Source organism: Panthera leo, chromosome E3 (assembly GCF_018350215.1).
Source record: "Panthera leo isolate Ple1 chromosome E3, P.leo_Ple1_pat1.1, whole genome shotgun sequence".
In the NCBI taxonomy this organism is placed as follows: Eukaryota; Metazoa; Chordata; class Mammalia; order Carnivora; family Felidae; genus Panthera; species Panthera leo.
The window spans coordinates 6312326-6338666 of record NC_056694.1 but is presented as its reverse complement, the minus strand read 5'-3'; the positions used below and the strand labels follow the sequence as shown (position 1 = coordinate 6338666).

General features: G+C 46.1%; 1 protein-coding gene across 1 annotated transcript in view; it reads right to left on the bottom strand.

Annotated features, from left to right (window-relative positions):
* Positions 1 to 6504: 6504 nt before the first annotated feature.
* The window catches only part of ARPC1A (actin related protein 2/3 complex subunit 1A), a 28955-nt gene continuing 9118 nt past the window's right edge, over positions 6505 to 26341 (bottom strand). Inside the window, exons 3-10 of the mRNA XM_042921103.1 lie at positions 25117 to 25221; positions 19121 to 19343; positions 16510 to 16617; positions 13910 to 14122; positions 11578 to 11653; positions 11148 to 11341; positions 8779 to 8869; positions 6505 to 6895 (exon numbers count right to left, since the gene is read on the bottom strand). Of these exons, the coding sequence (XP_042777037.1) occupies positions 6857 to 6895; positions 8779 to 8869; positions 11148 to 11341; positions 11578 to 11653; positions 13910 to 14122; positions 16510 to 16617; positions 19121 to 19343; positions 25117 to 25221 (1049 nt within the window). The 3' untranslated portion in view covers positions 6505 to 6856. The remainder of the gene's footprint in view (positions 6896 to 8778; positions 8870 to 11147; positions 11342 to 11577; positions 11654 to 13909; positions 14123 to 16509; positions 16618 to 19120; positions 19344 to 25116; positions 25222 to 26341) is intronic.

The window sequence follows — 26341 nt, the reverse complement described above, 5'->3', positions numbered from 1 at the left end:
CCCGGCCTCGGCCCCGCGGGGACGGGGGCGGCGACCAGGGTGGCGGCCGAGAGATCCCAGGCCCCGCCCACCCATCCGGGGTGGGGGCCGCACCGAGCCAGGGCGCCCTGAAATCGTCCGCGACCGCCCCTCACTACTTTATGCGTGGGGAAACTGAGGCTCCGAGAGAGGCGCACAGCCCGAGCAGCAGCTGGGCGGGAAGCCGGGAGCTGGGCGGGGAGCGCACGTCCCCACCGCCGCTAGAGCGTCCTCTCCATCCTTCCTCTGTGAGCCGATGCCCACAGGGCGCAAAAAGTGCAAGCCCGGAAGCGGGTGTAGTCGGAAGCGAGGCCCTCCCCGCGCTCTCGGCAAAATGCGCCCCCGGGCGGGGGTGCGGGTCGGCCTCTCGCAGAGACCGTGGCTGGCCCAGCTGGGTCCCTCAGCGGAGTTCTTGCCCTTGGAGTCCGCTGCAGCCCTCCTCTCGCCCCTAAGTTACCTGGTGGCCTCGCAGCCACCTGAATTTGGGTTTGGGGCCAAGGGGTCCCCAGGGGTTTTTCCATCCCTAGCCTCTGCCTCATCGGTGCAGATGTGGCCCGGTGGCTGCGCAGATGCGGGAGACCCCGGTGAAAACCTTGTTGCGCCCTCGCAGTCGGTCAGGCCCCTCCCTCGGGGCCCTCTCTCCCAGTGCCAGGCAGGCGGCGGGCGGCAGATGGGGTGCGGGGTCTTCCGGGTCCCCGGAGGTCTGGGGGCTTTAACGCATGCCGTTCTTTCCGCCTAGAACGTTTTTCCCGCCCTGTCCCCCCCTGGCCAACTCCGGTTTGTCCTGCAGGACGTGTCTCTTAGGCCACTGTGTCCACAGCCCGCTCCCCATCAGGGGTGTCCGCTCTCCACTGGACTCCCAGCTCCTGTACACCCAACTCTGCCCTCTGCCGGGCCGTTGGGAGGACTCCATGGATCCAAACACGGAGCACTTCCTGCCGTGAGCGCGTGGAGCTCAGCAAACTCCAGAGGTTTGTAGGACCCGCAGCCCCCGGCTCCGAGGAGACACTGAGGGGCTGTTACCAGCCCTCCCGTCTGGCTGTGGCCAATCCCAGAGATGGCTTCGGTCTGCACAGATAAAAAGCTTCAGATGGTCTGTAGCGGCACCCCCTTCTTGTGGGGACAAGAGCAGTTTAAGAGCACCGAGGCAACATCTGTTCCATCCCTGGCTTCTAGATGCCCAGGGAACGACCCCGGGTGGGGCTGACCCCCATCTCCGTCACCCGCCTGAGTGCTCTAACCCGGTCGGGCTCCGGCTGTCCCCTGTCCTGAGCTCATGACCTAAGACTGGCGGGGGCAAAGCAAGGCCCGCAGCTTTGGAGTATGGAGGAGAGAAAGGAAGGCCCTTCCGGGTGAGCCGCGTGAGCCTGAACCTGAAAGTGGAGCAGCCGCAAGGGAAGATGACGACACAGGTAGAGCTCAGGTGGAGAAAATCCCAGAGAGATGGTCAGCCTCTGACTGGTCAGCTTGAGCCCAACCTGCTTCCAGAGGTTTCGGACAGGTGAGCCAAGGAATCAATTTTACTATTTAAGCTGGTTTCCATCGAGACTTTGTTACCGGTTGCTGAAAGCATCCTGACAAATGTGAACACCTGAGGACTCTCTCCTCCTGTGTAAACTGAGCTTGTCCACTTAGTGGGAGCAGAAACCGGGGCGCCTGGGTGGCACAGTCGTTTAAACGTCCAGCTCGGGGATTTGTTCAGGGTGTGATCTCACGGCTCAGGAGTTCGGGCTCTGCGCTGACGGTGAGGAGCCTGCTTGGGATTCTCTCCCTCTCTGCCCCTCCCGCTGTCTCAAAATTGCAGGAGTTAATGATTGCAACAAGTTAACTTGTTGTTAACGCCAACAAGTGGCGTTAGAAAATGGTTTCAGGTAAATGCTGCTTCTTGCTGTGCCTCAGTCTCTGCATCTGTGAAGAGGCTGACATCGTGATAAGTGCTGCAACCCCCTCACAGGCCTGCAGCCACTGTGGGAAGACCCGACCACACCACACACTGGAAAGCCATGGGAGGGGTTATGTGAAACCGCTCCCTTCTGGGATCAAAGTTGTTCAAGCCTTAAGTGAGGTTCTCCTGAGCGAGGGGGACCTGGGGCGGAAGGCTTCACTCGGAGTTCTAAGAACACCTCACAGAGCTTGTTTCTTGCTGGAAACTGCGTGCCCCGTCCCCCGGGACCCTGGGGTGAAGACGCTGCACTCCTTCTCAGGTTTCCAAGAACTGCAGCTTGGAGGAAGGCAGTCATCCCCAGGTCCTCGAGGTTCTTTCCGGCTTTCTGTTCCACCTCCTTGCTGCCTCCTGGTCACAAGAGGGCAGCCAAGCTCCAGGCGTCTGGACTCCGGAAGTGGTGGGCTGGCCCAGGCAGCGGGGAGACCAGGGAGGAAGACCTGTCCCAGAAGCACCCAGTCTGAGCTCCTAATCTTAGCATGTGCCCACCCCCAATTGGGGACCACGGGTCTCTGTCCCTGAGATCAAAGGACTGCCACCCGATCCCCATGAGGAGGAACCGGAGAAACCCTTGTGTCTTCTTTCTCAGCCTAGGAGGACAGATGTCCACCACGCAGAGGCCCAGAACACGCTTAGCATTCCACGTGCCAGGACCCCGATGGGGGCAGCACCTGTTGAACACGCCCTGCCAAGTCACGTGGTTTTGTATCAGTTCAGCTGGAAACTCCAACAAAACCCCACAAGGTACAAGTTGGAAAGGTCCCCTCCCGTCACTTTCAGTGACCTGACCCCGCCCCTGAGCTTGGTCACTAGGCATCTGCACTCCCGGCCCAAGCCCAGCAGGGGGCGTGCTTAGCGGTTACCACCAGGGCTCTGGCCAGCTTGCCGGTGTTCCAATGTGGGCCGTCACAACCCTCTCTGGCCTGGCTTTGTCACCTTTCAATGTTCCATAGGGGCACCTGGGTGGCTCAGTGGGTTAAGCGTCCAACTCTCGATTTTGGCTCAGGTCACGATCCCACGGCTGTGACACTGAGCCCCACGTTGGACTCCATGCTTTGAGCAGAGATTCTTGGGATTCTCTCTGCTCCTCCCCCCACTCACACTCTCTCGAAATAAACAAGGAAACATTAAAAATAAATAAATACAATGTGGCTATACCAGTTCCAACCTTACAGGGTTGCTATGAGTAGTTAATGCCTATTGACTGCTTGTGCTGGTGCCTGGTCCAGGATTCTCACCGTAGTGCAGCAAAGGTGTGGCTACAGCACCCTTCCTGGGACCCTGAGGGGACGGACATTACGGTGGTGCCTTTCAAACTTTTTTTTTTTAGTTTATTTTTTGAGAGAGAGAGAACATGTGCAAGTGGGGGAAGGACAGAGAGAGGGGGAGAGAGACAATCCCTAGCAGGTTCCACACAGTCAGCACAGAGCCCGACGTGGGGCTCAAACACACGAACCGTGAGATCATGCCCTGAACCCGAAATCAAGAGTCGGAAACTTAACCGACTGAGCCACCCAGGTGCCCCTCGAATTTTTTCTGATCACGACCCACAGTGATATATATACTGTGACCTAGTACACGTCCCCACGTATATCTGAAACCTAGGTATCGTGACACACGCAAAATATTTTCTCTGGGTTCAATTTTTCAAATGCCAGTCGTGACCTACTAAATTGATTTTTACAAGCCATTGATGGGCTCTGACCCTCAATTTGAAACACTGCTCTAGACCATACTTCCTTCCTTTTTCTGAACTGACCTCGTCTATTAGTTTCCTGTCACTGCAGGAGCAACCTGCCACAAATAGGGCGGCTGAAGACAACGCAAACATGTTCTCTTACGTTTCTGGAGGTCAGAGTCTCCCGTCTCAGCAGGCAGCGTGGCGTTCCTTCCAGAGGCTCCAGGGGAGACCTGGTTTCCTGGTCTTTGCCAGCTTCCAGAGGCTGCGGGCGTTCCTTGGCTCCGTGGCCCAGCGGCTCTCTAACCTGTGGCCACATCTCTGACTCACCTGCCTGCCTCCCTCTCATAAGGATCCCTGGGATACCGGGCCCAGCTGGATAATCCAGGATCCTCTTCCTGACTTGAGCTCTTAATTATATCTGCAGAGTTCACAAGTTCCAGGGATTAGGACATGGACATCTTGGTGGGGGGGGGGCATTATTCCACCTACTGCACCCGGTTTCTAATTATACATGCATAAACAAGCAACCTAACCTCATAATTTATATACTGATCTACACGGGACTTGAGTCCACGTGGGGTCGCTCGTGCCTCAGCCACACTGCAGGCACCTGGGGAAACCCTGGCCCTTCACACCATTGCCTCCAGAGTGGGGCACACATGGCTTCGGGGCCAAACTGAAGAGTCATGCCTAAGCAATTAACCTGGGTTCTGAGGCAGACTTCGGATTTTCTCAGAATACTCTGCAAATAACTTAAATTTTTCTTCAGGTAGCAAGAGCCTTCATATGTGGTTCCCATTCTACCCCACTGTTAATAAGGGTCTGTGGGGCTATTATGGCGTCAGTGCAAAGCCTAAAAGCAAACCTCAGCTTTACTAACAGGAATTACCAATTCCTGTTTTTACTGCCATTTTACAGGTGAGGAGACTGAGGCTCAGAGAGGTTAACTGTATTGCTCAGGGTCACACAACTTGGCAGAATTATAACCTGCCATCAGAGCCCAAAGGCTTGAATCAAAGGGCTTTGGCAGTCACCCAGAGGCTCTCCAGATGCGTAATAATTGTGGCCCCAGGCATGGCCTGAGTCTCGGAGCTAGTGAGAGGAAGAGGGGTGCATAGTATATAGCCCCCAGCACTGCAGGGCTGTGGGTTTCTGGCTGTCCTCACTGGGATGGGCCTTCCTCCCCGGGGGAGACATGGCCCAAGTTATAAAAAAACAAACAAACAAAAAAAAACCCCACTCTGGCTAAATCACTGGAGGCAAAGTTAGAAATGTTTCTCCGTTGCTGTTGTTTCTCTCGCGGAATACGCTATTTCTCTAAAAACCTCTGGGCCTGTTGGCCAAACCATGTGATTTAATTAAACTAAAAGACTTTTTAGCTAATTCCTGTTTAGGGGCTACTTCTGTCTCTCCTCTGGGACAACAGCCTGTGCACTGGTGCAAACACATTTATACAAGCGGTTCCTGCCACCAGCGGTCCAGAGAGGAGGCCACAGCAAATACCTCCGCCGCAGAGATCCCCTCCTAGAGGGGAGTATCGTTCCCAGGAGTCGCCGAAGGGCAAAATTACTCAAGAGGGTATCATGATGTCCTCTGAGAAGCATGGTTACCAGTGTCCTAAAACTAGAGCTGTCTTCAAGTCACTGGGAGGCAAGAGGGAAGGCTTGGGAGGCAAGGTGACCAAAGTAACGCCATTTTGGTTTTAGGTTGACCCTTAACCTAAAAGTCAGCAGATCATAGTCAAAATATCTGACTCATGGAAGACTGCAAGACTCCACTCCTGGCAGTAAAAGCCACAAAGCTAAACATTTTTTTTTTTTTTTAATTTATTTGAGAGAGAGTATGTGCATGTGCGGGGAAGAGGAAAAAGAATTCCAAGCAGGCTCCTTACTGTCCATGCACAGTTTAATGCGGGGATCGATCTCACAAACCATGAGATCATGACTGGAGCTGGACACTTAACTGACTGAACCACCCAGGAGGCCTTTTTATTTTGAGAGAGAGGGAGCTTGTGTGTGCGCACGCATGCATGGCAGAGAGAGGGAGAGAGAATCCCAAGTAGGCTCCACGCTGTCAGCGCAGAGCCTGACATGGGGCTCGATCTCACAAACTGTGAGATCATGACCTGAGCCGAAATCAGGTGTTGGACGCTTAACTGATTGGGCCTCCCTGGACATCGCTAAAAACTGCTCCCTGTGGGTAATTCTGCAACCCTAAGACAATGGAAAAACTACCCAATGTAAAGGATAACCCCAAGGTTAAAGAGCATCAGCCTTTTTCTGTACAATTAGCTAATTTTTAAAACCTTATAAAACCTTTTGTTAGGGGCACCTGGGTGACTCAGTCGGTTGAGCATCTGACTCTTGACTTCCACTTGGGTCATGATCCCCTAGTGTCATTGGGTCAAGCCCTGCGTCGGGCCCTGCACTGAGTGTGAGCCTGCTTAAGGTTCTCCCTCCCTCCCTCCTCCTCCCTCTCTCTCTGCCTGGCTTGTGCTCTAATAGAATTAAAATAAAGCAACTTAGAATTTAAGATTTTACCCTAAGGGGCGCCTGGGTGGCTCAGGGGCATCCGACTTCGGCTCAGGTCATAATCTCACGGTTTGTGAGTTCAAGCCCTGCGTCAGGCTCTGTGCTGACAGCTCGGAGCCTGGAGCCTGCTTCAGATTCTGTGCCTCCCTCTCTCTCTGCCCCAACCCACTCACATTCTATCTCTGTCTCTCTCAAAAATAAATAAACATTAAAAAAAATTAAAAAAAAAAAAACCTGGTTATAAATATTTTACCCTAAAAATTAAATAGTTTAATGAAGAATTTGTCCATAGTTTTCTACTAAAAGTAGTTATAACGAAACAAAACCAAAAACACATTCAGTATTTTTATTTAACTGTTTAGCAATTTACATATCTCCCCACCCTTTCCTTTAAGTTAGTGTGACAATTTTCCATAATAAACTACTTCAAGAGAAGCTTTGGTCAAGAATGGAATGAAATAGCAAAAACAAAAAACCCAAATCATTGCTGCTTTTTTTAAAAAAACCAACACTTTCACCAATTATATTCAAACAAAAACACACAAACAATATTTGCGCGATACGTGTCTTCAGTGTTTCCTTGCGGCTGGCTCTCCTCACCACCATGCAAACGGCGGGGCCGTGTCAGCACACTTTGTCACTTTTGTCAGTTTGTCATGCTGGATCTGGGAGGCTCACTCAGCTTCACATTATCCGGAGGCCCTGGATAGAAGACTCCAAGGTCTTGAAAATGGCAGGAAGAACACCAAAGGTTACTGGCGACTGTCCGTCCTGGAGTCTTCCCCCTGACCAGCCTCTCCTCCCTGACCTACCTGCAACACCCCCCCTGCCCTGTGCCCCCCAAATCTGGCCCCGCCCACCCGTGAGACATGCTCTCCCAGCACTGGGCCCTGCAGAGACTCTCCAGTACTGGGCCCCCCATCGGCCCTTTCCAGCCATGTGCTCCCCTGTTCCCATGGCTCCAAGCCACAGGATCTGGAAGTGCTCCCACCTGCATGTTTCCTCCCTGTGCCATTGGCCCATAGTGATGAGGGCCAATATGTGCATGTTCTTTGCCTCCTCCTACGACATAGGCCATGTAGCGGCCAGCCAGGTGCACAACACACAGCAGGTGCTCAAAGGCAGACGGACCAAGGGGAAACTACCCTGGGACCTCCTAGCTTAGAGGGGTCAAAGAATAAAGTGTAGAGTGTAACTGCCCAGGGAGCTAATTTCACAGCCATGATGCCCAGGATGGAAAGTGCCGGAAGACAAAAAGGTGGGAGGGTGGGGAGAGACTTTGAGTAAGACACTTTGTTTCTCCCAAATATTCTGGAGGTTATTCCATATTATGTATTTCACCCAAGGAGTGGGGGCGGGGGGGGGGGGGGGGACACCGAACATGGTGGAAATGCACAGGCAGTAGCAAAATTCTGTGAACCTTAACCTGTTTTGGAGGTTAACCACTGACATTAAATTTACAGGGCTGCACACAGGGGCCAGCCTCTCCTACTCCTGCTCCTCCTCTCTGGTTCCTCATCTCGTCCACCATCTGCCCAATCGCCAAGGCAGAGTGTGAGGGTCCCCCTGCTTGTTCCTCAGTGTCACGATGCCCTTCCATTTGGCCTCTGAAATCTCCCTCCAATGCAGAAGTTCTGGGTCACAGCCCCTGCCACAGCTGGAGATCACCTCCTCACTGGATCACGGGACTCCCCAGCCTCTGCCCAGGCTGCCCACGCCTTACTCTCTGGTGCTTTGCTGTCCGGCTCTGGACCAGCTCCTGGGCGTCTGCAGACAAAGCCCAGCTCCCTCTCTCTGACCACGCCACAGGCCCTTCTAGTTCCATCTGGTGCTTCTGAAGGACCCACATCACTGCAAACCACTGGTGGTGCCTCCAACCAGAACGTGCTCTGAGCTCGGCTGGTCTGCACCTGCGGCTCCTACTTGCCCCGCGCCCCTGCGTGCCCTGAAATCCCACTGCACCTGGAGACACAGCTCAGCCCATCCCTTCCCTGCAGCGCTGGCAGTTTATGTGCCCCCGAATTCCTTGGTGTAGAAACACGGGCACTGGCTGCTCTTCTGCAGATCCACCTAACCCCCACCCCCTCTGCCACACGAACCCCTCTCACCTCGGTGTCCTCAGTGCCTAGTACGAGGCCTGGCACCCGGCAGACACTTAGCAAACGTTTACTAGATTAATGGGTGTAAACCACAAAAATGTATCTATAAAGACACTGGTGCCCAACACAGGGCCAGCCACAAAAACAGCACTGAATTTTTTCCTCCACGGATAAATGGACATCTAGAAGCATGTACCCCAAGTCACTGAGAAAGTCTGGTTTTCTTCCAATGGCTTTCAAGTCTTGAGGTTTTTTTTTTTTTGTTTTTTAAAGTAACCTCTACACCCGATGTAGGGGTCGAACTCACAACCCCAAGACCAAGAGTCACACGCTCCACTGACTGGGCCAGCCAGGTGCCCTGACTTTGGTTTTAAAGACGACTACAGTCTCCTGTTCTACATTTCTGATGTGCACTGGATTTGACATTTTGTTCCAAGAAATGAGAAACATTCTGGTCACAGGAAGAATTTCACACAAACAAGATTTCTTTTGAAAAGCAGAAAATACCTTGAAATCCCAAATTGTCATGGCTCCATCGATGCCAGTAGTGCAAAATTTGCGACAATCTTGTTTGTCCACTTCATAAATAGACACTTGACTGAAAAGAAGGAAAAACAAGAGAGACTGTAAGATATGTGGTGGGAGTGAGTCCCAACCTTCCTAACAGTGTAAGGGCATTTTAAGGAAATGGAATTCCCAACCGCAAAATATTAAGTTGTCCATCAAGATTAGGCTGCGGCAATCTGCCTCAGAAAACATTCAAGTGCACCTCGTTACCAGACATCCAGAAAAGTCAAGACTGAAAAGAGAGAAAAGGTAAGAAGCTGTATTAATTACAGTGACGCAGAGAAGCGGGACGAGCCAGGCACACAGCATGCAAACTGCCAGGGAACAGAGTGTGGGCAAGACCACAGCAATGACGGAGATGGAAACAATTAAAAACAAAACAAAACAAAAACAAACTAGAGGCAGGATAAAGCATGACTGAAATCCAACTGGCTCCAAACAGAAACTCCCAAATCACCCTCCAAGACAACCAGGGCCTGTAAGCCAAGAGCTCTCCCTGCTCTCCCTGCATTTGAAACTAATCACTGCAAACATGAACAACACTCAGACACGCCGCAGGATTCCAAGCAAGCAAAGTAGAGGAAGAGATTAATGCAGCAACTTGTCTTGGCCTAATTATCTGAAAAACTTTCAAGAAAATCAATTCCACAGCTCAGACAATATTTTTCTTTTTTCTCTGAAACGTCTAGAACATTCTGTCTGGGGAAGGAGATGGCAAAACGGTGCACACGGCCTGTTTCTGTACAGCCTGTAAGCTAAGAATAGCTTACGATTTAAATGGTGACAAAAAAATGAAGACTATTACTTCATGATGTGAAAATTATGCGGAAATTCAAACTTCTGTGTCCATAAAAGTTGTACTGAAACACATCCACGCTCATTTAGATACATACTGCCAATGGCTGCCTGTGTGCCACAACAGATGTGCATAGCTGACAGAGCCTCTATACCTTCTCAGAACCTAAAATATCTACCCTCTGGTCCCTTACAGAAAAAGTCTGCCGATCCTTTGCTTAAGGGCAAAGAGGATTTAATATCTGCAAATAAAAGGAACCTTGCCAATCTCCAAGGGTCTTTTTACTTGAAAGTCTCAAAAGATGCAATGAGTTGTTTCCTTCCTGATACATAGTCTGCAGAGAAGCTTCAGAGAAATTCACAAGACATAGTTTTGAAACTCATTCAAGACAAAGAACCTGAAGTGTGGAGAAAAGTTCTGTTAGGCCTCCAAGTTATTAATTTTTTTTTTACTTTTTTTTCTTAATGTTTATTCATTTTTGAGAGACAGTGCAAGTGGGGTTGGGGCGGAGAGAGAGGGAGACACAGAATCCGAAGCAGGTTCCAGGCGCTGAGCTGTCAGCACAGAGCCTGATGCGGGACTCAGACTCACGAACCGTGAGATCATGACCTGAGCCGGTCGAACACTTAACCAACTGAGCCACCCAGGCGCCCCTCAAGTTATTATTTTTCAAGAGAGTGCAGATATTTTCAGCCTATTTTAAGTCCGGCAGCCCTTTCCACTGAACATGATCACAAGCACAAGGTGCATTTAATAATTCTCTCAAAGAGAAAGTCTAGACCTTTCCGTTCTTCTTCCCACCATCATCACCACAATGAAAATCTCTCAAAACAAAAGGTCTAATCAAAAAGAGAAAGTTCTGTGGTACCTAACTCTGACCACAGTCATTTAAAATATCAAGGGCAAACTACACTTCTCCTCTAGAGTTAAAACAAAACAAAACAAAAAATCAAACCTTTTGGATAAAACACAGTTCACATACGCCTGATGAAAACTTAAGTCAAGAAACTCCTTGGTTTTACCATATGGTATCAAATAATTCTGTTTCTTTCATTAAATGATCTTCTTACTGGTGTGCGTGACTAGAAACCCACGGCCGAAATGACAGGTATAACCAGTGTTCCTGTCCTGTGCTCACTGAGAGGAGCAGGACGTTCAGGAAGGTCTCCTCTCGTTCTCAGCCACGGTCTAAGAATGCCAGCCCTGGGAGGAGGCAGCTCACACAGCGGTGGCGGCAACAGGACCAGTGCAGCTCGAGGTGGGGGAGGCTGTCTCGTGCCATCTGCACTTCAAAGGACAGAACGACTCTGTCACAAGCTGAAAATAAGAGTCTGCAGTCGGGAGGCTAGAGACTTGTCCCTGCTCTTGTTCCCAAAGCAATGTCTGGGCACACAGCACACACGACTGGCACAGGGATCCAGCCAGGAAACGAGGCAGAAAGGCATCTTGGTCACCTAAACGCTTCTCTACAGGTGGCTGGGGCCCTGGCTGCAGGTGGCTGAGTGGCACCTACGTGATGCTATTCTGGTGCAGCGTCTCCAAAGCCGTGTTGCGGTCCTCAGTCGTGGCCCTCTTGTCCATGTTGCGGAAGCGCTCCATGGCGGACATGTTGCGCTGGATGCTCTGTTTTGGAATGTCTAGTTTGGAGACGAAGGTCAAGCAGCCACGGTCATCGTAGTTAAAGAGCATCGGGCAGCAGTCATGGCCCTGAAACAAGACATCGGTCAGGCCTACCTACCAGCCCCTCAGCAGAACAGTCACCACCGCACTTAAACACACACAAACACGCACACCACACACCACACCACCCAGTCTCACAGGCCAGCTGTCCTAAAAGGCTGTGCTGGCCTGTGAGAGCACAGCAAGTCACAGAGCACGCGCTGTTCCAGTCCGGGAGAATTAAATACAGTGTACTGTGAGGGGAAATAAAGAGAAATACTCACGGCAGCTACAACACTGTTCTCCGAGACAAATGACACACTCAGCAGGGGCAGGAACTCCGTTTTCAGAGTTGAGACCCTGAATACAAGAATAATTGTTAAATTGAGATGGAACAGACCACACAGCTTCTTTATAGACACAGAAGATGACTAAGGACCCATTTTCACAGGCGCTTGGACAGTATAAACAAGCTCTTATGCTTAAAAGGAGCCCCATGACCTACACTCTCAGGAATCAAGAATCTCAAGCCCGACACAGCCCTGGGGTAACCTGCAGAAACAGAGGTCTTTGGCCTCTCTGGCCTGGGCCCCACCTGCTTCTGGGGCCTTCCCACTCATGACAGACTGGTCTACAACACGGTCCCCAGTGACCCTTATTCTTTCCCGTCTTTTGCTTTTGCTCCCACACCCTTTACCCACATGCTTATCCGAAGTCCACATGGTTTCTGAAGCTCAGCTCTAATTAGATCACCTCCATGAAGCTTTCCTGGACCTCTTCACCCTAAAGTGGCTTCTCCTTTCTGGCCACCCAACGCTCTTCCTGTCACTGTCACTCATGACTGAACGCCTTGTGCTGCCATCCTCTCCTCGCCCGTGCTCACCCTGGGCTCCCAGAGAGTGGGCACAAACATCTGAAGAGTCTATTCTCTTTTTTCTGCCAGGCACTGGGGGAGGAGCTGGAGCCACCGATGAATACGACACTGCCTTAGCCAGCCAGGATCTCACACACAACTGGGCTGGGGCACATGTGTGTACACGTAGAGATAGTAGTTATCTGCTCCAGCACCTGGCCAACAGGTCACGTAGAGATGGCAGGCACACACGTTGGTTGATGAATTAGGATCTCAGAGCTTCATGTAAAAGAGGATGCATTTAGAAAACTATGTCTAAGGAGACCCCCTCCCCCCCTGCCAATACCACTGGCATCAGATTAAAGTCCTAATACCTCATCTTAAGGCCTTACTGGGGCACCTTACTATATAAAACACTGGCTGTTACTACATAAAACATTTATGTTCGAGAAGGGGAAGGGTGGAGAATGTCATCTGACTTGCAGGACTGGAAAAGCCAAATCATAAATCAATAGAAGGGCAGACAGGGGCTTGTAATAAGCACGTGCTAAAAGCTTATTACACATTACAACAAACTGTACACAAATCAAATAACTATGACATCAAAACATTACTGAACAATAAAAAGCAAATTACTGTACAAAATGTATAGCATAACCCCATTTGTGTTAAAAATGAAAAGATACATTAAGTGCCTAAATGTGTATAGAAACCTGGGAGACCACAACATTTAAGGTGGTGTTTTCAAAATAAGTAAGAGGCGCTTGGGTGGCTCAGTCAGTTAAGCATCCAACTTTTGATTTTGGCTCAGGTCATGATTTCATCGTTTGTGAATTCAAGCCCTGAATTGGGCTCTGCATTGACAACCACAGTGCCTGCTTGGGATTCTTTCTCTCTCTCACTCTCTGCCCCTCCCCCACTCTCTCTCTTAAAATAAAACAACTCTCCCCTCTGCCGAAACCCACAATTCAATCCACTTAGGAAAAAAATATTCTCTCTGAAGTGTCACTTTGTTGTCACCATGCAGCAGAGGGAGGAAGAGTCACCTGATGTGAGCAGTTCTCAGCACACAGCAATAAGTTAGGAAATCTTTAAAGGTGGGTAACCTTTAGCTGCCAATAAAAAAGGATTCACCAGGAAAGACAAAGATTCATAAGGGGAAGGAATTCCAATCATCTCTGTCCCTCCAACACGATGAGCAGATAAAAATTCCGACGTCTGACAAGGTGCCTGGTGCCCTCCCCAAGGCTGGGCAGGTGTCTCACTCACAAATGAGTCACTGTAATTCGAGTTCTTCCAGCATAGTCCAGACGAACTGGCATCGGGGTTTTAAGTATTACTGGATGGAGTCCCAAGTGAATGGAGTCACTGTTCCTTGACTACAGAGTAAGAACTTATCTCCTACTTAAGGCTGGGGGATGACATTTACCTGTCGTAAAGAATCCACAGTAACAGACTAAACTAACCACGTGAAGGAACTTTTAGCAGCAGCAGCAGAAGCAGCAGGCAAGGAGAGTCCTTCAGAAGAATCACCAACACTACCTCCATTAAGAACTGTTTCTGCAAGTGAGACCTAACTCTTTCAAATTTCCCCAAAAGGACAATCTAAACGTGTGTCTGGGACTTAAAAGGCGGCCCTGCGGTTCTGGGTCAGAGTTTTATGCTCACATCCTGAACTGGCACCCAGGGAAGAACAGCCTTGGCCAAGCTGCGGAGAGATCCCAACCCCACTCCCTAACTCCAAACAAAAGGCAAATACTCACTGTACGCTTTTTGAGGCATCGGCAACAGATACGGTGCTGTCATGGCTGACCCAGGCCAGGCGGCTCCCACTGGCAGAGAAGCTGACCCCATGCACCCAGCCACCAGTGCCACTGCCACCAAACTCTGACATCAGCTGACCAAAAGGCATCTTGCTGCCCCATGGCGTACTGGCCGGCTTTTCATCCACTTCTTTAATGTAGGCAGAAAACACTCTGTAGTTTAAGGGGCAGGAAAGAAGGACAAAGCAGGTGAAAATATGTGTATAAAGAAACAGGCCACAGGCAGCTGCCGTAAGGGGTCTTAGGATGCAAAGAGATTAATCCTTGAAGAGCAAAACATGACAAAGTCACACACACAAATTTCTTAAGACAAGAATGGTCGCAGGCGTAGGGGTGCAGTTCTAGAAGTAATGAACACAAAGGCCCTTCCCTCCCAGGAGTGGGGAATTCTGGAGGAGGGTCCTGCTGTCACGCCGCCCCCTCGCACATGGCAGACCCCACTGAGAACAGCATTCCTTCCTGTCTCAACACAGTAGGCCAGGAAGCCCACACAGCCCAACGGCAGGAGAGGAAACTATTTGCTACGCTGCAATAAAGCAGTGGTATGAACCCATTTAAAGAAAGGGACACCCAAGGAGGAAGCCAAGGGAGACCAGTGAGAGAGCGGACAGGCTCCCCCTCGTGCTATCAGGAGGGCGGGCTTCACGCGGCCCTGGGCTCCCTGTCGCGTCTCTGTGGCAGGTATGGTCTGGGTTGAAGAAGGGTGCTTTCCAGCCTGCTGTCAGCAGCCTCTCTCTCGAATTCCACGAAGTTGTGTGTGAGGAGGGATAAAGAGAGGCGGGGAACCCCCCCCACCCACCCCCGATGCTATTTCTACTTCATAGAGCCTCTCTTCAAGAACTTCTGGACCTAGAGACTCCCTAAAATGATCTGGGATATTTCCTCCCAAATGACAATGACAGCAGCAGCTCTGGAAGAGGCAGAGCACTAGGGAGGCAAAAGGCGCAGTGAGATTACAGGACGTGACCTCAGAATCACTGGGCTTTATTTTTTTTTATTGAATAGAGCTGACACACAATTTTACTGTAGTTTCAGGCGTATATCACAGTGATTCAGCTTCGCTACGCTTTATGCCCCGTTCACTGCTGGTGCAGCTGGCATCTGTCACCATACACCGCTCTTGCGGCATCAGTGACTATATTCCCGGTCATTCCCGTGACTCACTTTGTAACTGGAAGCCTGTACCTCCCTGTCCCCGTCACCCATTGAGCCCATCCCCCCACCCCCCTTCCCTCTGGCAGCCATCAGTTCGTTCTCCATTTTTATGGGACTGAGAATGAGAATCATGAGAATCACTGGGCTGTAAGTCAGCATCGCAATGGCCACTGCTCTAGCCACCGGAGACCAAGACATAGCTGGTGGTTCTCAGACGCCAACTCGAGAGTGCGACCTGAACAGACTCTTACCCACAGGACTACAAGTCCAAGCAAAGTTTATTTCCGGAAAGTAATAGTAACAAAAGAATTGGTAACCTATTTTCACAGTCAGATTTTTTAGACACAGCTTGATAACCCAGGTGGTATGGATCATTCAGCTTCATCTTCTACGGGAGCTAGAATGACTGGATAACATATCACAGACAACAAAACTTCTGAATTCTCCTTAAGAATGTCTATGCATCTTTGCTGTTACACTGATTCTTAAGTAGAAACAATTTTTTTTTTTTTAAGAACCAATCTTTTTCCAGAGTGCCTTGACACCCCTGTACCCCCCATTCCACAGCCAAATTCCCACACGTATCTTTAAAAACCAACCAACCAACCAACCAACCAGTCAACATGAAGTAACATTTATTTGCTTTTCTTCTAAAGAAAGCCTTCTTGATAAAGAATAACTTTAAAAAGAAATTACACCGTTTGACCTTAAAGCTCTTAGCAAAGTGGCTGTGTTTCTTCTAGCCTCCCACGAACAACAAATAAAAAAGCTTTAACTGAAAAGGAACAGTGCAGTAATAGCTCAGCAGTGCACTGTTCAGCTATGTTTTGTTCGTTTTCGCCTCACTCTGGAATCTGCCAAGTCCCTGCCTGGGTTATCAAACAAGAAACAATACTGTGGTCCGAGGGCCACTAGATCACTGCTCCAAACACGGATGCTCTGCCTCAGGTGAACTTCCGGGCCCCACTCTTACATCTCCCCACTCCCGCGCCTCCAAGTCCACTTCCCTCTACCTCGGCCATCTCTGGTGCTTGCTTTCCTAGATCACAAGCTCCACTCATCTCCGAATCCCTTGTAGTGCCTAGCACAGTACTCTACAAAGCAAAGAAACCTTAAGAATATGTGAAAGATGGGGACGCCTGGATGGCTCAGTTGGTTAAGTTTCTGACTTCAGCTCAGGTCATGATCTCATGGTTCGTAAGTTCAAGCCCTGCATCGGGCTCTGCAATGACAGTGCAAAACCTGCTTGGGATTCTCTCTCTCTCTCTGCTCCTACCCCACTTGGGCTCTCTCTCTCTCTCAAAAATAAATAAACTTAAAAAAAATATGTGAAAGATGAACAATGAACAGATCAATTCTGCCTACCAATTCTCATTTGTTCCCACCTGCATTTGAAATCACACGATCCTGCTGCCAGCAAAACATTGTTAGGATGCCAATCCAAGCTGAGGACTGTGGAGCGAATCGGCTTTTTAATGTGCTTGCTGACCCACCTACAAAAGGAGAAAATCCATTTCAGTTTATCCACACATCAAGCAACAGCTCCCAAAGGACCTACAAGTGCGTGTCAGGCGAAACACAGGTGGCTACCAGGCCTTCCACCAGAGACCGGAAAGGAGAGAGGGAGAAGAGCCGTAAATGGTCCTTCCAATTCTGTCTTTTACAACATTCTCATCACAGCAGCCCCTTCTGAGCCTTCCTGGCTATCATGGGATCCCCGTTAGTAATTATATTTATGGATTAACTCTGGATACGGCTCCGTGGAATTTCAGATTATATGTGACCTTAACCGTTCAGATAAAAATTGCAGTTTGAATTACTTACATTTTTATGTAAATATTTAGTGACTTGTTATTTCATTTCAGGTTAAATCTGGGTTGTAAAATAACTTCATTTCTTTTCTAAGCCTCTGAAGCTGCAAATTCTTTTTCACAGAGGAATCACAACCAAGAAAATCACAACCTCTCAGAAGTTCTAATTCTCTAGCTCCACTCCAGGGATATTTATGTCTGAGATTTATGTCTGAGATATATTTATAACTGAGATCAGTTATTATTCCGGCTTAGCTAATTCAACTTCTCCCCCTAAACTGGTGCTTAAAAACCAATCATGTTCTGCTGTTCAAGAGCTCAAAGACTGGGGATGCCTGTGTGGTTCAGTTGGTTAAGCATCCAACTCTTTAAAAATAAACATGAAAAAAAAAAAATTAAAAGCATCTGACTCTTGATTTCGCTTCAGGTCATGATCTCACAGTTTGTAAGATCCAGCCCTATGCTGGGCTCTGTGCTTTCAGAGCAGAGCCTGCTTGAGCTGCTCTCTCTCTCCTCTTTCTGCCTCTTGCTCTCGTGTTCTCTTTCTCTCAAAGTAAATAAACTTAAAAAAAAAAAGGTAAGAGTTAAGAGACTGAATATCAAGCCAAACGCCCATCTTTGAATGCCAAATTATGTTTCCATAGAATCTGTCTTAGGAACTTATATAAAAAATTTCATTCTGAAAAACAGACATTTTGACTTGCTTATAATGAAGTTATTTTAAAGGCTTTTAGAGATTATTTTAAAATATTCACATCATTCCAATAAAATGTTGTTCTATAGCCAAGAAACGCCTCTGAACATATAGCTTGTTCAAATGACAATACCTTGCACTACAGTACAGCCCAATTTACCTATATTCGAAACTATTTTTCAATGAATAAAAATGTGAGCAATCTCTGAGACTGAAGGTTACCTAGGAAGGAAAATTTTTCTTATCTATTCATTACAGTGAGTCTTCTAAATGATTTTTGCCAGGCAACGTTTTGTTAGACTTATTTTTACATGTGCTTGAAAGAAAAATGCAAGTCTTGAATTCCTAACTGAATCGTTACAAATTTACAGACTTTCTTTTCAAAGAATCAAAATTTCTGAGATTTCACTCAATTACAAAACATTAATATAATCCATTCCTTTCACTGTTTCAGTAGAAAGCAAACAGTAACGCTAACACAAAGAGTAATGTATACTCTGCTATTTTTAGTGCAAATACAAACACTGCCAGATTCGTACTAAATGACAATTCCATGTTGAAGGCTACTTACCACCCTTTCTGAGTGCATGCCAGATAGAGCAGAGTTGTTTTCTTATTAAAGTAAGTGGGAAGGAATAGGTAAAATAAGTTACTTAGCCATAAAATCAATCTCTGTATTTTGAGTGGCTCAGCTATAAGTAATTTATACAAAGTTTAACAAGCTGATCACAGTTCCAAGATTCTGGTCAATTTTTACTTCAACAGCTCAAATGAGTAAAATATTATATGAAGACACAGATTTGGTTAGCAAATAAATTAAAAAAAAAATTCTTAGCATTTATTTTTGAGACAGAGAGAAACAAAGCACAAGCAGGGAAGGGGCAGAGAGAGAGACACACACAGAATCAGAAGCAGGCTCCAGGCTCCGAGCTGTCAGCACAGAGCCCAACGCAGGGCTTGAACCCAGGAGCTGTGAGATCATGACGTGAGCTGAAGTCGGATGCTTAACCGACTGAGCCACGCAGGCGCTCCGGTTAGCAAATAAATTAAAAAAAAAAAAAAAAAAAAAAAAGGAGAGCACTGTCATCTGTAGGAATCATAGATATTTTGTATCTAAAAAAATCATTCCTCAGGTCATGGGAATCTCTCAAGTTTATGATTTCCCTGTCAGAGTAAGAAAACAGTTTGGACAGCACAGAATGAGGAGAGCAGCATCTTACAGTACATACTAGTTATGATTTCAGAACATAGGGCCACAGGTCTCTATCAATATGAGAAAGATGTGAGATTTGACCCAATGTGCACACAAGAAGGAAAAATCTTCAGAGGAAATGGAGATTTTCAGAGGAAAAAAAAAAAAATCTCCAGATGAGGAAACACTGAAGTTATAGGTAAGCCTTCACCCAGGGACTCATGAAGTCACCAAGAACACAGGTGGTCCAAAGGTGTAATTCCACAGACAGAAATAAAAAATACTCAGCTGTTGCTCACCAGTCATTTTCAGACTCAAAGTAACAAACAGAAATGAGTCGTGCTCCACTTCCCACAGCAAATTTGTTCTCTAGCGGGGACCACTTGACAAAAGTTGCTGCACGATTAATTCTCAGGATCACCAGGGTTGGCTTCCAGACACCATCTTTCTGACTCCAGACATAGGCATTGCGGTCTGCCCCGCAAGTGACGATGCGGTCGCTCTTGGGAGCCCAGTCGATACCTGCAAGTGAGGCGTGGTGTCATCTGCTTTGTCTGGCCCATGATAAAAGCCATGAGACAGCCAGGGGGGGCACTGCCACGGCAGGGCTACACGGGGGCCTGGTATCTTCCTCCCCAGCCCCGTCCTTCCCCCATCTATGGTCCTGACTGTCACCTCACACTCAAAGGCAAGGTTTCTCGGCAAAGTTCTGCAACTCAGGATCCTCTACAAGGCCAGGGAGAACAGAGCTGTTTCAGAACTGTGGGGGGTAAAAAACTAAGCAGCAGCATTTTTCCACCTGTTCACAGGTGGAAGACCTGAAGATCTTTTTCTTACCTCGTTATTAGATATTTGGTGGGGGGGGGGGGGGAGGGGTGTTTAAAGTACCATTATTCATTCATTAACAGACCTCACTCCATGACATTAACTGAAAGTCTGCCACATCTAAATAAAACAACATCAGAGCAAATTAAAATAATCTTCAGTAGAGGGAAAATATAAATTGTGATTCATTATACATTCTTCTGAGGGTCACTGTCATTTAAACTAACCTAAATGATACAAGTTCTGGAGAGAGTCCTTGAGTATCTCTGCATCTAAATTAGAAAGAGGTCTACATATGTATCTGAACATAAGGTTTATTTTTCCTATCTGACCAAACCTTTACTTAATTGGTGGGTCTGTGAAGGATCCCAAAGTCAAGATCAGTTTGTTATATACCAAGAGTAAAATCTGCTATGACTCAATCATTTTATAGTTACTTGATGAGGTTATTTCCTATAAATATCATTCCACATTGAAGGTATTATTGGAAATGAAGGAAATATTACTAATTATTATAGGTATCTCTCTAAAAATTAATCATTAACATTCTTAACAGGTATATGGAAAAAAGTAAGATGACTACAAACCAAAGTGTCCATTGGTCATAACTCACAGTGATTTCAGTTGTATGAAGAGTTAGTTCATTCATTCATTCACCTATAGGAATAGTCTGCTCAATTATTTGCACCACTGAGGGGAAAAAGATGTGGGGGAGTGTATTCTAAGTGATGTGTATTTTGACTATAAATCTATTTATTATAGGATCGTCTTGCAACCTTATTAGAGTTAAAATTTCACTTTTAATTACAAAGGTAATACTCACATTACTATAAAACAAACACCACAAAGAGACATGCAGGAAGTCAATAAAGCCCATTCTTATGTCCATACACATTTCTCCCCCAAAATGGTATTAACATTATGGCAAACATTTTTTCTGCTTTTTATAAATTAGTACTGGTTTACACATTATTTCAGAACATTGCTCTTATCATAATAATTTCCCAAACATCCCAATGTTGAATGTTTTGTTAGTTTCCAACCATTTATTAACAGATAACACTGGACTAAACATTCAGGAACATACCTTTTTGTTCTGGTTAAAATGATCTATGATAAACTCCTCAAAGTGTGATGCAAAATAGTTATTTTTATGAATGTCTTGCTTACTTTTTTTTTTTTTAAAGCTTATTTATTTATTTTTGAGAGGGACAGAGCATGAGTGGGGGAGGGGCAGAGAGATAGGGAGACCGAATCCAAAGCAGGCTCCAGGCCCTGAGCTGACAGCACAAAGCCCGATATGGGGCTCGAACTCATGAACAGCAAGATCACGACTTGAGCCGAAGTGTAACACTTCACTGACTGAGCCACCCAGGCGCCCCGAATGTCTTTTCTAAACTTGATTATAAGCTTCCTGACAACAGGAAGCAAATCTCTGAAACTACTGTGGTGGGCAGACCACAGACCTATGGAAGTCCCCTCCCTCGAGGTGTGCGCAGGACCCGTGACTTGCTTCTAATCAATGGAATGCCACAAAGGTGATAAGATGTACACTTGTGGACAAGATTACATAAGGGTGTGGCAGCCATCATGAATCTTACAGCTGCAAGGACATGAATTCTACCACCAACAATCTGAAGGAGCTTGGAAGTGGATCCTTCCCTGGTCGAGGCTCTGATGAGAACTCATCCTTGGCTGACACCTCGATTACAACTTGTGAGACCCTAAGCAGGGGTCCCAGATAAACCATGCCCAGACTCTTGACCCACGAAAACTATTAGATAATGTATGTGTTTTGGTTAAGCTGCTACGTTTGTAGTATTTGTTACACAGCAACAGAAAATAAATACGTCCTCTAACATCCAGAATACTGCCTTATAGTGAGAAAACTCCGGGATTTTGTGATGATTTGACAATCTAAAATTTCACTCCTTATTCCATGTGATCACCACTCTAATTAAACACATTCATGTTTTATAAGAACTCTTGAGGTGCTTAAGCATGAGGTACTTTAAGAAAAAAAAAAAGAATCAACAGGGGCACCTGGGTGGCTCAGTCAGTTAAGCATCCGACTCTTGATTTCAGCTCAGGTCATGATCTCACATTTTGTGAGTTGGAGCCCCACGTCGGGCTCTGCGTTGACAGGGCAAAATCTGCTTGGGATTCTCTCTTTCCCTCTTTTTCTCTGCCCCTCTCTTGCTCCCAAGAACGCTTGCACACACTCTCAAAAATAAACGTTAAAAAAGAAAAAACTCAAAGAAACAAATTCCACTACTGTGGTATTGGCTTTGATGTTAACCATATTCTTTTTCTCTGTAGTACTGACTGGTCTTTTTCCTTCTAGAAAGCTCAGGAGATTTTTTTTTTTTCCTGTAGTTACTATCTTTCTGAGAAACTATGTTTGATCCCTGGTCTCTTGCCACAGAGTTATACTTAGATTTTTCCAACAACAGTTTTTTAAGATCTAAAAAAAGAGGTCATCTGAGCATTTGGATGAAAACAGGCCCAAGTTCAAAGGATTCCAAAAGAAGCAGGGGAGAAAAAGAAAATAACTAAATATTTCACTTTTTCGGCTATTTCTTTGGCCTTTCACCTTAGCCCTTTCTCACTTAAATGTACTTCCCAATGATCAAATTCCAATTTAAAGTATGAATGTTCTTATTTTTAGGCCATAATGCCACTGGCAAAGGGACTTAAAGAAAGAAAATAGGCCAAACCTAATAGAAATAAGGTCATGGGAAAGCAACAGCAACAAAAATAGAAATTACACATTATGTCTTTTGTACTGGTTCAGTAGTCCAGTCAGTTGGCCCCTGCTGCTCACTAGCACCATATACAAATCACTTAAAAGCAAGAAGGGATGGTCACGAGTTTTTGCTGGGAAAAGAATATAAAGGGTGCAGAAGGTCAAAACACGCTATTTCTCTCTGGGGAGAGGGTATCTTCAAGCCAGTCAGTATGTTGGAAGATTAGAGGCAAAATTCCAGGGTCATGATTAGAAAAAAAAAAATCACTATCAGTCGCTTTGCTGCCCACTTAAAAAGTAAATGTCATTGAGAGGAGAAGGAAAATCTAAGACTTCAGTGAGAAATTTGTAATTGAAAGGTTATGGAGATTAAGTTTTGGTGTGCTTGACCAAAGTGTTCAAAGCAAGAGGTTGAATCAACTCGGCCAGAAAATAGATAAAGAAAAAATTATAGGAGTTAAGGTCAAGGAACAAGAGTTGTTTCTGAACATAACAGTAAGTGAGTATGTTCTTTTAAAAATAGCCAGATATCGGGGTGCCTGGGTGGCTCAGTCGGTTAAGCACCTGACTTTGGCCCAGGTCATGATCTCACAGTTTGTGGGTTTGAGCCCCACGTCAGGCTATGTGCTGACAGGTCGGAGCCTGGAGTCTGCTTCAGATTCTGTGTCTCCCTCTCACTCTGCCCCTCCCTGACTCATGCTCTCTCTCTCAAAAATAAATCAAAACTGGGGCGCCTGGGTGGCTCAGTCGGTTAAGCGTCCGACTTCGGCTCAGGTCATGATCGCACAGTTCGTGAGTTCGAACCCCGTGTCGGGCTCTGTGCTGACAGCTCAGAGCCTGGAGCCTGCTTCACATTCTGTGTCTCCCTCTCTCTCTTCCCCTTCCCTGCTCATGCTGTGTCTCTCTCTGTCTCAAAAATAAATAAACATTAAAAAAATTTTTTTATATAAAAAAAATAATAAATCAAAACATTAAATTTAAAAAATAAATAAATAAAAATGGCCAGGTATCACTTCATAACAAAGCAATTCATGCTCTTGAAATATGATATCAGGTTTTGGTTCACTGAATTCTGAAAACCATTATAGAAAGTCTCCATTTTTCTCTCTTACTCTTTTTCCTTCCTTATTTGACAGTTCCTTAATGAAACTCTGCACTGCCCTGCTTGCCACCATTAGCCATCTATTCATCAATAGTTTTTGTCAAAGATGAAAACTAATGTACATCCAGGAATCTGCCTCAGAGGCAATGCTTTAAGATTCAGTCTTCTACAAACCCACAAGAAAAAGATAAAAACTCAATGAAAAAATGGTCAGGAGTAATGGACGGTAAAGTATGAGAAGTAAACCCAGATGGCTAACAAACTTCTGAAAATATGCTCAACCTTTCCATCAATCAGGGAAATGTAACTTCTAGAGACACCACCCTTTCACTCATCAGACAGCCTGACCATATCCAGTATGTGTGGGATGCAGGAGAGTAAGCACTCCCCTATAGGGCTGTGGGGGTGAAGGCACTATGACCAGCCTAGCAAAGGTGAGGATGTACGAGTCTTCCATAAACATTCACGTGTGTACAAAGAGATCTGCACAGGGCTGCTCGATTTAGCACTTTAATATAAGGAAAACTGGAAACAACCTAAATGTCCTTCAGTGGAGAGAAGAGTAAATAAATGAGGTATGAAATGTTAAACAGCAGTTAAAAGGAATAAACTCGATGAACACAGAGATCAGGAACGACGTGAGATGCAAAAGCAAGCTGCAGGAGATGTGCAACATGATGCCATTTGTGTAGCATTGAAAATACTAGCCAATAGTACTAAATTTGTATTGCTTACAAATATGTGTCTATGTACGTAAAAGTATTAAAAATGAACTGGGACAATGTCATACCGAATTACGGACTGCTTCTGGGGAATGGGAATAGGATAGGACTGGCAGATGAAAGGGGACTGTACCATTATCTTGAATGCCACTCCTGATTATTAAACCTTTGTCTCCTCAGTTTTCTGGCCCAGGAAAAAAGAGACATAGTTGTTAATTCTAAGCGGGGGCAATGTGGGTGTTATGTTGCTCTTTGTCCTTTTCAGTATTTTGGAAGGTCTTCCTCCCCGCCACAAACAACATACAGAAAGCTTCCGGAAGACACTGCGGCCCCTCAGCACTTGGGGACACAATGTGGCTTATGTTTTCTGCTGACGGGCCATCTAGTTTTCCTTTCACATTTCATCACCTAATCTAAGCTCTTTAGTCCTCAGAGAAGGATCAGTGTTTTCCCTAACACTAGTAGAGTGCTGTGAACCAGCTGGGCTAAAAGAAGCACTTAAAAACGGATACCATTATTATGATGTTTTCTCAAATTTTCTAAAGAAAATTCCATAAATGTTGCACAGCTTTAAATACTATGGTAGACTTACTTTATCAGGCTCTTCATTTAAATGGAAAAGCACTAGAGATGCCTGGGTGGCTCAGTTGGTTGAGTGTCTGACTTCGGCTCAGGTCATGATCTCATGGGTTTGTCAGTTCGAGCCCCACGTTGGGCTCTGTGCTGACAGCTTAGAGCCTGGCACCTGCTTCAGATTCTGTGTCTCCCACTCTGCCCCTCCCCAGCTTGCACTCTGTCTCTTGCTCTCTCTCAAAAATTAAATAAACATTAAAAAAAAATTTAAATGGAAAAGCACTCAATTTGCAAGTCTCACACTAAGCTCACAGATGTCTCCTTTACCTGTGATGTGTCCATTGTGCTCCTTGAGTTCATGAGCCTTCACCCACTGGCTCCCGTTCTTCTTATAGATGTGGACTTCGTGATTGTTGGGGCTAAGAGCAATCTCTGGAGGAAAAAAGTCAAGAGTTAACTTGAAATTGTGACCAAAAAAGAGGTATGTTACACTTGGCTTTTTTTTTTTTTTTTTAAGATTTTTATTTTTTTTAAGTAATCTCTACACCCAACATAGGGCTAAACTCCCAACTGCAAGATCAAAAGTCACATGATCCACCAACTAAGCCAGCTCTGCTTTGGGTAAGCTCAAGCCCCACTTTGGGTAAGCCTTGCTTCCGAACCCCCCCACCCCATCCCGCCCCCGGGGCCCCTCACTCACTTGCACCCTCTCTCTAAAAAAAAAAAAAAAAAAAAAAAAAAAAAAAAAAAAAGTTTCCTAATATTCACCCCTGAAAAATTCCTTTTATTATTTCTACCTCTACTTGGATCCCATATTTTAAAATGTTTTGTAGAGGAATGCCTGGGTGGCTCAAGTCAGTTAAGCATCTGATTTCAGCTCAGGTCATGATTCACGGTGAGTTCGAGCCCCACCCCCGTCAGGCTCTGTACTGACAGCTCAGAGTCTGGAGCCTGCTTCAGATTCTGTGTCTCCCTCTCTCTCTGCCCCTCCCCTACTCGTGTTCTCTCCCTTAAAAATAAATATTAAAAAAAATGTTTTGTAGAAAAACTAAATTTAAAAATTCATTTTATCAGAGATATCTACAACTGTTAAGTAAAGATTCTAACCAGTGAGAACAATGTTATCATACTTGGCTGATATAATATTAGCCCACAGTAAAGATATTTGATATTTTAGTTCACTTGTCCACCATTATTAGCAATAAATATTTACTTTCTGTTAGCATTTCCAAAACACTGAAAATGGTTCCTAGGTTCTCACTGCTATCATGAACCCAGGTTGGAAACATCAGTTTATCAAAAAAACTTGACTCTGCTCATAAAATACATCAAAGCCTTCCTTTACAATAAAGCCAATATGAATCACAAAATAAAATTCTATTTTCAAGAGAAATCTCTTGGACCAATCTGAAATATAAAGAATATAATATTTATGACAGATTACTTTTGAACTTATATTGATTTTTTCTCCCTTTCTAGTTCATTCACTAAAAAAAAAACCCAAAACACTAATTTCTCAAAATTAAAATTAGGATCTATGACTCAAACTTTA